This window comes from Myotis lucifugus, unplaced genomic scaffold (genome assembly GCF_000147115.1).
Source record: "Myotis lucifugus unplaced genomic scaffold, Myoluc2.0 scaffold_279, whole genome shotgun sequence".
Taxonomy (NCBI): Eukaryota; Metazoa; Chordata; class Mammalia; order Chiroptera; family Vespertilionidae; genus Myotis; species Myotis lucifugus.
In genome coordinates, this window is record NW_005871327.1 from 1,101,579 (window position 1) to 1,116,112 (window position 14,534).

General features: G+C 43.2%; 1 protein-coding gene across 1 annotated transcript in view; it reads right to left on the reverse strand.

The window, feature by feature from the left end:
• The window catches only part of NME7 (NME/NM23 family member 7), a 109,382-nt gene that overhangs the window by 79,109 nt on the left and 15,739 nt on the right, over positions 1-14,534 (reverse strand). The window contains exons 2-4 of the mRNA XM_023763270.1: positions 7,148-7,255; positions 6,051-6,217; positions 1,267-1,377 (exon numbers count right to left, since the gene is read on the reverse strand). Coding sequence (XP_023619038.1) covers positions 1,267-1,377; positions 6,051-6,217; positions 7,148-7,255 — 386 coding nt within the window. The remainder of the gene's footprint in view (positions 1-1,266; positions 1,378-6,050; positions 6,218-7,147; positions 7,256-14,534) is intronic.

Consider the following 14,534-nt stretch of genomic DNA (forward strand, 5'->3'; position numbering starts at 1 on the left):
GCATGAACAAGGAGAAGAAGTTTTCTTGGGCATCTTTAGCATGGGAAGTTTGATGCCCAAGTACCAGGAACTGGAAGTGTGGCGACATAAAAAATGTTCCATCTCCCTGAAACTATGGAAATGCATCTCCCTAATCCAGTCCATTGCCTGCTAGAAGGCAAGCATCTCAGTGCCTACAGAAATGGGACAAATGGGACCACTTATAAAGGGTCATGACCTTGGTTTCCACGAAATAATAATGATATCACTAGTACTAATGCTACTACTAGTAACAGCTAACACAGAGGTACACCTACGATGGGCCAGCGTTTTTCAAAGCACCTGACATACAGTAAAGTTATGTCGGCCCTATAGGAACTTTCTGGCACAGGTGCTATGATGACCTACATTTCACAGATGAAGACACTGAAGCACAGAACTCAATTGTTCACAGTCACACACCTGGTTAGCGGCACAGTTACAAGAAAACTAGCTCTAGACTCTGCTCTGAAATAAAAGCCTCCTGCCTTCCTGGTAAATAGGGAACTGGGAGATCTCACATACGGGAAAAACACAAATTAAACATCTGTCATTGTTGGGGTTAAATTGAGGGTGTTTTGTAACGGTTTCCTGGGAATGCAATGTTGAATAGCTGCTGCTAGCCATGTCCCTGTACACACAGACAGAAAAGCAACTGTCTGGTGGACTAGATATCAAAACAGCAGTGAGAAGAGACCTGACCCTGAACACACAAAACTAGTGGAGTAACAGACCCAGTCGCGCCTACCAGCCACAATAATGCCCCTGCTAGAGGAAAGTCTTGTTTTCACAAAGCAACTTAGAAAACACCTGCTCAGATAGAATGGAAGAGTAAACAGGTATATTTCTCAATTACATATATGTTGGTTGGGTGGAGCTAAATACAAACATTTCCAAATGCATCACTTTTGAAAATCTCAACAATAACACTCCCATATCAATGGGAATAATGCAACATTCATTTCTCCTTCTTTCATTTCTATAGTGTTCTACTGATGTGTTAGGAGATCACAGTGAGTTATAACAGCAGATGGGGCTGTGCAAGACAACACACAGGGAATGAGGCAGGAGGATCTGACAGCTACTGCTCACCAGCTGCCTTGTGTTTTTTCATTCTAATTAGATAACTATTCTATTTGTCATTCAGTGTGAGATTTTAAAATTTTCAACGAGATGAATGATAAAAGATGATTTTTTTTTAAAAAAGGGAACTGGACATTGTATAACTAAAAATTATCAACAAATTACCTTGAAAGCATCATCATTTTGAGTTTGGTGATAGTAAAACCAGCTTTGTTTATTATTTCAATTATTTCTCCAGCTTTTGAAACAGCATCTGGCTTAATCAGGGCTAAAGTTCTGCAAAGAAAGAAAGAAGTTTGAAAGTAGCTCAGCAGATTCTACTTTTAATTCCCACACAGTGGTTGTCTCCCTAATCAAACATCACAATCCTATCTAATAAAGAGATAATATGCAAATTGGCCATCACCCCAACACACAAGATGGTCGCCCCATGTGAACACAAGATGGCAGGCATGGGAGGGCAGTTGGGGGCAATTGGGCCAGCAGGGTAGGGCAGTTGGGGGCAATCGGGCCAGCAGGGGAGCAGTTAGGCGTCGATCAGGCTGGCAGGGGAGTGGTTAGGGGGCGATCAGGCTGGCAGGGGAGTGGTTAGGGGGCAATCAGGCAGGTAGGCAGGTGAGAAGTTAGGAGCTAGCGGTCCCGGATTGATCCCGCAGGAAAGTTGGACATCCCTCAAGGGGTCCCAGATTAGAGAGGGTGCAGGCTGGGCTGAGGGACACACACACCGCTGTCCCCCCACACACCCCGTGCAAGAATTTCATGCACCAGGCCTCTAGTAAATTGTAAAAGAAGTGCACTGAAGGTCTCTTAAAAACTTCTGCAAATTAAGGTAACTATTTTTTCCCCAAGAAAACCAAAATAAGGTACACAATATAACAATAATAATAATATTAGCTTAGGAGAAAATATGTTAAAATTGTCATTTTAATGTGCCACAATTGGAAAACGCTTTTTAAAAAGTTCTACTTCTTAGAACACGTTTTATGAAAGAAAAAATATTGTACTAAATATATTATCAGCTTGATTTCTGGTCTCGTTGTCTTTAACATGTATGCTATCCATTGATTGGAAATAATTACAAGTTCTATTAATAATTATATATTATTCACATTCATATTCACAGCATGAGTGATGCACAAAGAACCAAACGCCTTCACACTTGTTGATAAACATGGTTAACAAACGCCACTCTAACTTTTGCTTTTAAATATATTTTTATTGATTTCAAAGAGGAAGTGAAAAAAAGAGAGAGAAACATCAATGATCAGAGAATCATTGATAGGCTGCCTCCTGCACGCCCCCTACTGGGGATTGAGCCTACAACCCGGGCATGTGCCCTGACCGGGAACTGAACCGTGACCTCCTGGTTCATAGGTCGATGTTCAACCACTGAGCCACGCCGGCCGGGCCCACCCTAACTTTTAAAATCTCTCTCCTCCAAGGCTACCCCAAGCAATGCACTCCCCTCCGAAGCCACAGGACTAACGGATATTTGACGATGGAGATCACCTGGGTGCCCTCATTTTACTAATGAGAAAACTGGGCCCAGAAAGGCGACTTGGCTAAGAGCTCAAAGCTGGTCAGTGGCATCTTCAGAACAAAACACCCACCGGACGACACTCCCAGACTGCACGTTTCCCGCACCACAGATGCTGTCACGCTTAATGTTGTTAAAAGGAACATCCTCACAACACCCTGAAGGATCCTATTGCCAGCTTGATTTCTGGTCTCATTGGCTTTAACATGGACGCTATACATTGATTTGTAAATCATTACAAATTCAAGATGAAAATCAGAGCGGTGGGAGTCACTCAGTGTATAAGACACAAGATTATGGTCAAGAACAGCAGCCACTTCCACTTCATTTTCAGTTGTATGACACGACATTAACTCACAGATCCACAAATGGAGATTGGTTGGGCTTTTATTCTCCAATGAGACGCACTTGGCTGAGACTCCCATAATTCAAACAGTCTTACAGCTGGATGTAACTTATGGCTAGAGGTTAAAACTTTTGAAAAACAAATTATTCATCTTGGTCTGTTCAGTACCAGCAGCACCAGACTATCTTTCTTCTTTGTTTTGAAGCAGATGAGTCTCCTACAGTATTTTATATCATATGGCTTCATTGAACACAATGAAAATGAGTCCCTTTTTAGCTCACATTATTTAAATATGACAAGCCAAACCCATCAACTGTCTATGCTGAACTCTAGGAGAACTTTTATGAACCACAGCTCTTGAAACACAGACACATCAGCACTCATCGTCTTCTGTGAACAAGAAGCAACATGAAAAACACGAAACGGGCAGGACTTAGTTTAAGATACAGTCTGATTTTTCTTTCAATGCCCACAGGAGACAAAGGGTTGCTTACTGCAATTAAAACTTTAAACCCCGGTCATATCTTTTCTGCTTAACTGTTCCTTAGATGACAATTAAAATGTACTTTGGAGGGAAAATAAGACGGGCATCAGCAATCATGTGCGTCATTTAAGAGTGAAGATGGCACCAGTATGAACAGTGCCTTGCTTTCTGCGGCTGTAGGAGGACCACCCCAAATGCAGCGGCTTAAACCCCTTCCTCAGGATCCTGTGGGTTGGCTGGGCAGTGGTTTCACCTGGGGTTGCTCATGCAGCTGCGTCTGGCTGGGGGCTTGCTGGGGGCGAGGCTTCTCCTTCCTTGTGGCCCTTCATCCTTAAGGAGGCCAGGCCGGGCTCCTTCGTGCACAGCCGCAGTGTCCCGTGTACCTGCACTTAGCAAGCATCCCCTTGAGCAAACTTGCTGCTGTCTCTTTGGCCAATGCTAGACACACAGTGAAGCCCAGAGTCAAGGTGAGAGGGACAGCCAGCCTGGAAGGGTAGCTCCCTGGGGCATCACCGTAATGACCTTCCCCTCACCTGCTCTGAGGCAAGCTCTGCAGCACACAGCATGAGACGCTCTTAGAAAACCAAGAAAGATGAAAACCGTCCTTTGACATTAAAAATTCTTAGCAGTGGCGAGTTAAAAAAGTTTGGCCAGCCTTCACCAGATTCAGGCAGGATAGGGGTTTCTGAAAAGCGATAATTCTCACAGTCATGCAGAAAGTATGTTCTTCCTACACCTTCAGGCTCAGAACGGAAACTGCAAGTATGGACGCGATGAAGATGGCTAATCGCACACTGTCCCATCGACATCCTGGATGCTGCCCACCTGCAGGAACGCCGGTGTCAACTTTAACCACATTCGTTTACGTGAGCGTTTCCAAAGGTACTCATCCTCTCCATAAGCACGAAGAACCCGTCCTAAAACAGCAACCCTGGGCCCAATTACGGTTTCTTGTAAGTTTTGTTTGCGAGGGTGGAGTGTGTGCTTGCCCAGGAGGAAGGAGAAGTCTCGTGAGACAGCTGTGGTTTGGAGGGGAGGGCAGAGCCGGAGCTTTCCACGCACAGCAATGCAAAGCTATTCAGAGCCATCCTTCCATGGAAAACTAAAAATAAGGACAAAGTATTTTTCTAAAGCAAAGATAAACTGACTGGGTATTTAACAATTATTGCTAAGAAAATGAAAGAAAAATGGGGACTCAGAAAAATGGGCATGAAAGTTGCATTAACTTGGCAGCACCACCTGCTGGGAGGATCTGAACTTTAAACTCCCAGACCCCACAGAGGATGCTCTGCAGTAATCTGGGAGCAGGGGGGGGGGGGCAGTCCACTCTGAGGGTGAACCAGTAGAAGGGCTGGAATGGTCTGGCAGCACAAGTCCCCTCACCCAGGTGGTCTGGGAACTTCCAACTGTGAACTCAGCGGTCCTCCAGGTTGCTACAATGCCTCCTGGCAACAGTCCCTCCCAGGAGGCACTTCACTTCACCCTGTATCTCAACTACTTCACATAACAACATACAACACACATGTATCCCACACACATACACACATGGCAATCATCCCCAGTGGGGGCACATGTGGGAGGCAACCAATCGGTGTGTCTTGCATCAATGTTTCTCTCTTGCTCTCTCTCTCCCTCTCTCTCGTCCTTCCTTCTTCCCTTCCACTTTCTCTCTAAAGATCAATGGAAAAAATATCCTCAGGTGAGGATTAAAATAATAAATTAATTAATTAATTAATTTTACAAAAGGATGAAAGAAGGCAGACCATGCCAACATCATTTGAGGAAAGCCAGGGCAGCTACTGCATCACCAGGGAGACTTCAAGGCTAAGTCCATCGCTGGAGATAAGGACCATCTCTTCGTAATAGCAAAAGTTCAATTTTCCAAGAAGATTTAACGATTTAAAAACCTAGTGACATACCCTCAAAATTACAACATAAAGATGAACATAACTATGAGGAAAAGTAGACAGATGACAAGTATAGTGGGGCATTTTGACAGAACTTTGGTAATTGATGGAATTAGCTGGGGAAAAATTCGTGACTATGTGAAAGGTGTGAACACCACAATCACAAATCTGACCTGATAGATACAAACCTAGATCTCAACTAAAAAAGAACAGAGGAGTAAAATGGTAGAAATGTGTACAAAAATACCAACAGCACAACATATTTAAATGTACATGTACTTATCTACCAATGAAAGTCTAGAGCTTAAGGTACTACTTCCCCCCCCCAATAAGCCATGTTTATCCCATACACTAAAACCTTTTCTATTCCAATGTTGTTTCCAGCTGGAGGTATGCTACTACGATTGCCGAGGGTGGAGAAAGTTTGTATTTTCTTTCCTGCAGAAAAGAATCACTGCCTAAGACTATGGGCATCACCCTGGTAGCCAGGGGAGAGGAAATCACAGAATCCGGTCCATAGAATTCTAAAGTGTCTCAACACTGAACGGGATCGCTGAAAAATGTCTACATTGTAAAAACAAGATAGAAAAAAACAAAAATAAAACCACCACAAAGTGTGGTCCCCAGTCAATGTTTATAGAATGAAAAGAAAAGACGATCGCACGGTTCCCTTACTTTTCTTTCCTGCTGCCCAGCTGGCGAGCTGTGTACTGGTCCCCGTAATCAATCAGCACCAGCTGCCGGGAGAAGACGTTCACCTTGTTGCCGATGAACAGATCTTCCAGGTGGAGGCCGTCATACCTGGTCCGCTTCAGGAAGGTGCGGCGGTTCTTCACGTCGTGCTAGAGCCGAATGACATCAGGGATCAGAGGGAATGTTCATCTTCTCCGAGATTAGGAAGAGCCCTTCCTGCTACTTTATTAAACACAGGCTACATTCTGCTTCACTTCGCTACAAATGCAGACTGTAATTTCTTTTATAACTTCTGTATTTCAGAGTCTACTCTGGTAATAACATAAGAAATTCCCCTTACAAACGTACTACTTTAAGAAAACCCTGACTGTAAAGATGTGTTTACTGCCGAATCAGCTCAGCAAGCCACTACCTCTGACATCCCAGAGAAACTCCAATGCCTGCTTTCTCGCCTAAACAAACCTCCAATGCCAAAGGCAGTCGCCCGTCAAAGGGGCTGCCAAGGAAGGGACCTCAGCTCGACCTTCTTCAGTCGGGCCTGGTGCAGAGATGACAGCTTTCAATAATGGGGACGTATGTGTGACCATGACCAGCTTTCCCTAGATCAGTGATGGCGAACCTTTTGAGCTCGGCGTGTCAGCATTTTGAAAAACCCTAACTTAACTCTGGTGCAGTGTCACATATAGAAATTTTTTGATATTTGCAACCATAGTAAAACAAAAATTTATATTTTTATATATTTAAATGCCATTTAACAAAGAAAAATCAACCAAAAAAAATGAGTTCACGTGTCACCTCTGACACGCGTGTCATAGGTTCGCCATCACTGCCCTAAAGCTACTTGCTATCACTTCATTCAAAACATGGATAACTCCACTCAGTTCTCTAACCAAAAAAATGTTTATTCCTATTTTTCGACATTTAAAAATAAACTGGAATTATAATAACAGAAAAGAATCCCCATTAAAAATGTACAGGTAAAAGTATTTTGGACACACTATCTAAAAGGCAAGCCCGTTCCTTTCCCTACCCCACCCTGGCTCCCTTGCCCACTTCCAAGCAAAGAAAGGCTCATTTACCATTTCAACAGATCCGTCCCCTGGGTAATACAAAAGCTCATACCGTCGAAAAAGCGAAGCGTTTGGATCGTACCACTCTGTGATGAAAACGAATCTTTCACTCTGATTCTGCAAGAAAAAGGACGGTTTATCACTAATCCATAAAATATAGGCACTCTTGTAGAAATCATATACATTGAAAGCAAGAGTTACCAAATATGTACAACAACCATCTATTATACCTATTATATCGAATTATTCTGCTTTTCTACAATATGTCAGTTATCAACACACCCTCAGATATGCACCTCTAATTTATTAAATATCCTTAGATATCCTTAAGAACTGCTTGATACCTCACAGCCACCCAGTCTTCCTGAGTAAATCAACCATGTTTAAAACACTTTTTAGAACTGTAATAATTCAGCCCTGCCGAAAGGAAGTTTACACCTACACAATCAATAAACTGCCATGAAAAAAAAAATTCTAAGTGACTAGCTCTCAATTACATAAAGTTTTAACTTTCCTAAATTTAAATATCTAACAGTAATAGCATATTATTGCCATGAAAATTATAGCAAATACCCTTTCTCTCCTTAGTAATTTCACCTGATAGTATCTTTTTTATTTTGTTTTTAAAAATATATTTTTTTATTGATTTCAGAAAGGGAGAGTGAGAGAGAGAGAGACTCATCAATGATGAAAGAGAATCATTGATCGGCTGCCCCCTCCTGAGTGGAGGACAGAGTCGGGGGCTCGGTGGGATCCTCCTGGATTGCTGGCAGTCTGGGGAAGGCTCATCACAACCACCAGAGAGAAAGTGCTCGAGCCAGTCAGCCCGCAGAGTGGTTCCTGCCTCCCAGGGCATCCTGCTCCTCCCGGGCCCTACCTGCAGAGCAGCCCCGATCACAGAGGACAGTGGCAGGGGCCCCTGGTCATTCAAGTTCCTTCTAGTTGGAGGTCTGCCAGGGGCATTCTTACAGTTAACACAGAGGATAAGATGAAAACACAAGTCTAAGATGGGCCCTCCCTCCTTGACTATGTAGCTGTTCTTTCCCATCAAACACATTATTAAACATATCTTAGCCCCCAGAGCCTTTCATTACAATAGCAAAGTGAAGAGGGATGAAAAAAGGAATCTGGGAGTATTGCTGCTAATTCTGGATTTAATGTCTGATTCTCAGGTTAAGGTATATGGATGTTGATAATTCACTTATAAATGTGAATTACGTTAATAATACACTTATATTCTAATAGTTATGTTTATGATTATACTCAAAACTATAATGTAGATAGTTTTTAACACATTATTTCATTTTCCCCACAATCAACCATAAATGATACATTTAAACAATGCTTTTTAAAACTATATATTTTTTATTGATTTCAGAGAGGGGAGAGGATAAAAGAGATAGAAACTTCAATGATGAGAAACACTGATTGGTTGCCTCCTGCATGCCCCCTACTGGGGATCGAGCCCGCAACCCAGTCATGTGCCCTGACCAGGAATTGAACCATGACGTCCTGGTTCATGAGTCGATGCTCAACCACTGAGCCATACCGACCCAGCTAACCAATGCTTATTAGTGAAGATGAAATAAAGGTAAAATAAAAGACAAACCATGATATTTGTAATAGCTTTTTATCAGACATTTTTTCTTGATTCTTATAAATACAGATTTTTAAAGCTTAGGTTTCACTATGCCTTCTATTATTGCACTCTTTTAATATAAAATTTGAATATTAGTAGCTTATTATATTTTTACTATCTATATTAAAATATTCATCCACTCAAAGACTTGATTGAACTAGTGCCTTCACGCTAAAATAAATACAGAACACTACAAAATGGAAGCAAGGAGGCACATCTACCGGAAAACGGAAGGCGAAGGGCAGGGTGGTCAGGCCAATGGAAGCCCAGGGCCCCTGGCACCTCCACTGGTCCAGGCAGCCTACCCACTAAGCTGGCAATGGCACTCTAATTCTGAGGCACTTGAATTCTGCACAATACACTATCCAGAAAACAGTATTAATATGAAGAATAAACTACTGTTTATGAGAACTATTGTTTCTGGCTGACAAAGTAGCTTCTAGCAAACCCATGGTATCTCCCAAGAACTAGAAAAGTGGGGTACAAACCAGCCACCGAAAACAAACCAAGAAACCAAGAGTCCTCTCAGGCAGAGAGCAACCGTGAGGGAGTCAGTGAGAGAGCGTCGGTGAGAGAGGGTGGCTGTCTACCAGGTGCCGCTGAGCACTAAGGAGACTGAGACCAATAGAAATCAGAGGAGATCACTAACAGTGGAAAGAGCAGGAGCCATTGGAGAGTTGTAGAAGGTCATGGGAGCCCTTTTGTAAGTTTCTGGCAATTGCATTTAAGATGTGTCCTACCAGGTCACTCAGAGTCGGTACATGATTCCTAGAGAAGGAAATCAGTTCATGGAACGGAAGGGTGTCCGTGGCAGAGAAAAGATGCAGAGGCCACAGTAATATGACGTGGTGGTGTGGTTCAAAGACAGAGTGGATGTTGGCCTGGAAATGTCTTTATTTCACCTCCATTAATTTGCAGGGTATTTTTTTTCACTGGTTATAGAGTTTCAGTGTTTTAAGATGAAAGAGCAACGGAGATGGGTGGTGGTATGGTTGCACAATATCGAGAGTGTATTCAGTACCACTGAATTGTACACTTACAATGGTTAAGATGGTAAATTTTATGTTGTGTATTTTACCACAATAATAAAGGGCGGGGTGGGGGGGGAAAGAGACCACAGATGATCAGACAGCCCATTCATGCACTGACTTATTCGTTCCCAAAATATTTATCAACTGTTTATCTGGTGTCAAGTTTTGTGGTACATTCTTTAAATTCCAAGAAACAATTCCTGACTTGAAGGAGGTCAATGGTATAAAACCCAAATATGTAGGGAAATCATTACAGGTCAATATTGCAAGAGCAGCCGAGACCGGTTTGGCTCAGTGGATAGAGCGTCAGCCTGCGGACTGAAAGGTCCCGGGTTCGATTCCAGTCAAGGGCATGTACCTGGGTTGTGGGCACATCCCCAGTGGGAGATGTGCAGGAGGCAGCTGGTCGATGTTTCTCTCTCATCGATGTCTCTAGCTCTCTATCTCTCTCTCCCTTCCTCTCTGTAAAAAATCAATAAAATATATTTTAAAAAAAAATATTGCAAGAGCAATAACAGTGTAGAGTTCACACTTCCTTTAGGTACTTGCTATGGGCTAAGTACACAGTTCTAAACCTTATGTATTGTATACGACAACATTACGAGAGAGATGGTATTATGTCATATTTTGATGACACTGAGGCTCAGTGAAGTTAAAACACATGTCCAAGCTGACATTGCTTATACACAGGTGAACCCAGACGGCTTGATGCCAGACCCCATGCTCCTAACCACCCTCCTGAGGGTGGGGAGGGTGCTGAGGGAACGGGGCCGGCAGTCTCACAGGCTGCTCTGCTTGCTGGGTGTCCAGAACCTGAAGTGAGACCCTTCAACTTAATCTCCTGAGAGAGCAGATCTTAGAAAGTCACACGGCAACAATGGCAATCGGGCCACACTGTCAGACTTGTCCTTCTACCCATGCGCTGAACAGTGTGCATGGCACTCTATGATGCTGTATTTCAGGAAAAACGCCCTCACAAAAGGCAGCAAGACAGTTTTGTTCCTACAGAAGTGTTCCCTTGCCCAAGTCGCACTGAAACGGATTCAAATACCACCTCATGGGGAACAGTCTGGAACTAACCAGAAATCTGGCTTTCAGAATTTGCATGATTAAGGGTTAGTAAATGGTCTCAATTGATCGTAAGCCAATTACCTGTTTCAGTGTGACTTCACAGACACTCTGGAGTAAACTATATAGATGATGGAGTTGACATTTCAGCAGGCTTCCACCCCGAATGACAGTATAATAGAAACCCACAGTGTGCAAGAAACCCTGCTGCTCCCAGTGACAGTTGGGGGAACGTGGTTTCCCAAGAAAAACCTTCACCTGGCCTTGAATGTTCTGAGGCCGCAGCGAACCATTAAAGGTCTCTCACCTGACACAGTGGGCAAATACACAGAGCAATTCCTAGTGCTTCACTTCGGGGCCACGGTGGTAAGTACAATGAAACGAAAAGACAACAGCCCAAATGTTTCTATGTTCCCCTTACCACCGGGCTAGGCTTGAGTGTTAACTTGCTGGTACTAAACCTTTACCAGTAGTCTTCCTCCTGGGCTTCTTTCAAGGACCAAGTATTTCTCGCACATTGGATTGTGTCAAATATTAACTCAGAACCGGTGTGAACCTGTCTCGATTGTTCTCAGGCTATTGCTCCCTCGTGAACCCACCTTGAAAGGCAAACAGAAGGTGAGCTCCTGGGAAAAGGGCCTTTGTGTGGAATTCTAGCTTAGCGTTTCTCACCAAGTCCAACAAACATATTGCGTAAGAGGAAAAGGCAGGTGAATTATTAAACTTAGTTAATTATCCCATTCCACTTAAATTCTTTAAGAACTAAGTAAAACTGTTGCAAACCCCCCCCCCTTTTTTTTTTTATCCTCACCCAAGGATATTTTTTCCATTGATTTTTAGAGAGAATGGAAGGGAGGGGGAGAGACATAGAGAAACACGGATGTGAGAGAGACACATGAATTGGTTGCTTCCCACATGCCCTAGACCAGGGCCAGGAGCCTGCAACCAAGGTACATGCCCTTGACCAGAATCGAACCCAGAACGCTTCAGTCCACAGACCAACGCTCTATCCACTGAGACAAACTGACTAGGGCTATTGCAATCATTTTTATCTTTTTAAAATTTACAGTTTAAGGCCAGATGTCTTCTCCCTTTGTGAAAATATGATGTTCAACATTGGGGGTCCACATATTTCCAAGATGGTATTTTTTAAAATTGATTTCAGAGAGGAAGGGAGAAGGAGCAAGAGTAGAAATATCAATGATGAGAGGGAATCATTGACCAGCTGCCTCCTGCACGCTCCACACTGGGGATTGAGCCCACAATGCAGGCATGTGCCCTGACCGGGAATTGAAACGTGACCTCCTAGTTCATAGATTGACGTTCAACCAACTGAGCCAGGCCAAGATAGTATTTTCTTTTAAAAAAAGAGTCATCGGAGATAACATGGCATAAGTCAGAGGTGTCCCTGTTGGTCTTTAACAGAAAAAAAGCCAATGCTGAGTAAAAAAAACACAAGCTGAGGTGGGTCCCCAACTGTGACGCTCAGGTATGCACTCTCAATTTAACTAACGCGCAAAAAGAGCCTGAAAAGATCCCTTTCCCTAGATAAGTGGAATCATTTTACAAGGCACACATCCAGGTTCAGGGAAGAAAGGGCTTTCTAAATATTTTCCAGCATGGGTCCTGTAGATCTCTTGAAAATTCTTCCTCCTAGGCTTCTGCAGATCACTATGTAAACTTAAATCTACCTGCTGCCCCGTAAAAAACACAATGCCACACGCTGTCCACGGGGGGGGGGGGGGGGGGGGGGCGCGACCTTCCCTCTGAAAGCCAGGCTGAGCTCTGCTTTAGATCTCTTCGAGAAAACACAAGTATTCCCAGACCAACCCTAGCCACCTGATATTTCTGTACTTGGTATTTGATTTTCACAGAAGGTCAGGCATCAAAGGGGCACGAATGACGAGGAAACAGAAGGTCAAACAGGTGAAGTGACTTGGCGGGAGTTTTATGACTTGTTTCCTGGTGGCAGATGTGATGTTCCATATCAACTGCAGGATCAGCTTCCCAATCTCTGCAATGATATCTGCTGGGATTTTGATAGGGGCTGCCCTGAATGTATTTACCACTGAGGAGAGAACTGCCAGCTTAACAGTATTGGTTCTGCCGATCCCTGAGTGTGCAACGCGCCTCCATTTGTGGAGACCCTCAATTTTCCTCTGCAACGCTCTGCAGTTTTCAGTGTAGATCTTGCACTTCTGCTAAAAACACTCCTAGGTACTAGTATTCGTTCTTTTGATACTGTTGTGAATTATTTCCGAATTTCCTTTTCAGATTGTTCATTGTAATACATAGAATACATAGAATACAACTGATCTTAAATTCTGCAACCTTGCTGAACACATTAGTTATAACAGTTTTGTTTTTTCGTTTTGAAGATTCCTTAGAATTTTCTACATTTAAGGTGATATAGCCTGTGAATAAAGTGTTTTACTTCTTCCTCTCCTGTCTGGATACCTTTCAGCCCCCTTTTCCTTCCTGACTGCAGTGCCTAGAGCCGTGGTCGGCAAACTGCGGCTCGAGAGCCACATGCGGCTCTTTGGCCCCTTGAGTGGGGCTCTTCCTAAGCCTTAGGAGTACCCTAATTAAGTTAATAATAATGTACCTACCTATATAGTTTAAGTTTAAAAAATTTGGCTCTCAAAAGAAATTTCAATCGTTGTACTGTTGATATTTGGCTCTGTTGACTAATGAGTTTGCTGACCACTGGCCTAGAGCCTCTGTTACAATGTTGTGTGAAACCAGCGAGAGAAGGAATGAGTCTGAGTATTTCTGAGCAGCAGTCCTTGGAGAAAGCGAGGTGTGCATGGTCCAGCAATGCAGACTCAAGTGGCCCAAGCACCACGGCTCCTGTGTGGGAGTGCGGAGCCTGGCGTCAGCAGGTGTCAGAGGTACTGAGCAGACAGCGTCTGTGGGCTGCACAGGAGACTGCCCATTCGGGATACGTTTGCCTATATCAGTGATGGCGAACCTATGACACGCGTGTCAGAGGTGACATGCGAACTCATTTTTTTGGTTGATTTTCCTTTGTTAAATGGCATTTAAATATATAAAATAAATATAAAAAATATAAATCTTTGTTTTACTATGGTTGTAAATATCAAAAAATTTCTATATGTGACACGGCACCAGAGTTAAGGTTTTTCAAAATGCTGACACGCCGAGCTCAAAAGGTTCGCCATCACTGGCCTATATCATCCCATGTGATTCATGGGTTATTTTAATTTAGTAGTTTACCATTTGGGGTTTTCTTTAAATAAGATAAAGGATATTTTAGTTGAGTAAAAAATTCTAAAGAAGACATTTTCACGTTTAATCCCAAAGGAGGGCTTTATCGTTTAGGCCTCAGTTTTCCAATTTGTGAAAGGGGAAAGCATGTGTCTTTGGCTGTATGAGAAGCAGCCTGTGTTACTGCGTACTCTGTGCTTCCTAGGTGAATGGAATTCATATGCCACATCAGAATGATTAAAAGTAACAAGCAACTAATCAAATCCATCAAGGACCCAGCCTGAAAGAATGTCCAACGGTGGAGGGGTGCCACCTAGTGTCCAATGTGGGTTTCAACACATCCAGGCCTCAACCATTTTACAACCAGCCCCACCCCTGCAGTGTTAGGCACTGTCATTATGTATTAAATCATCATAATTTTGCAGAAACC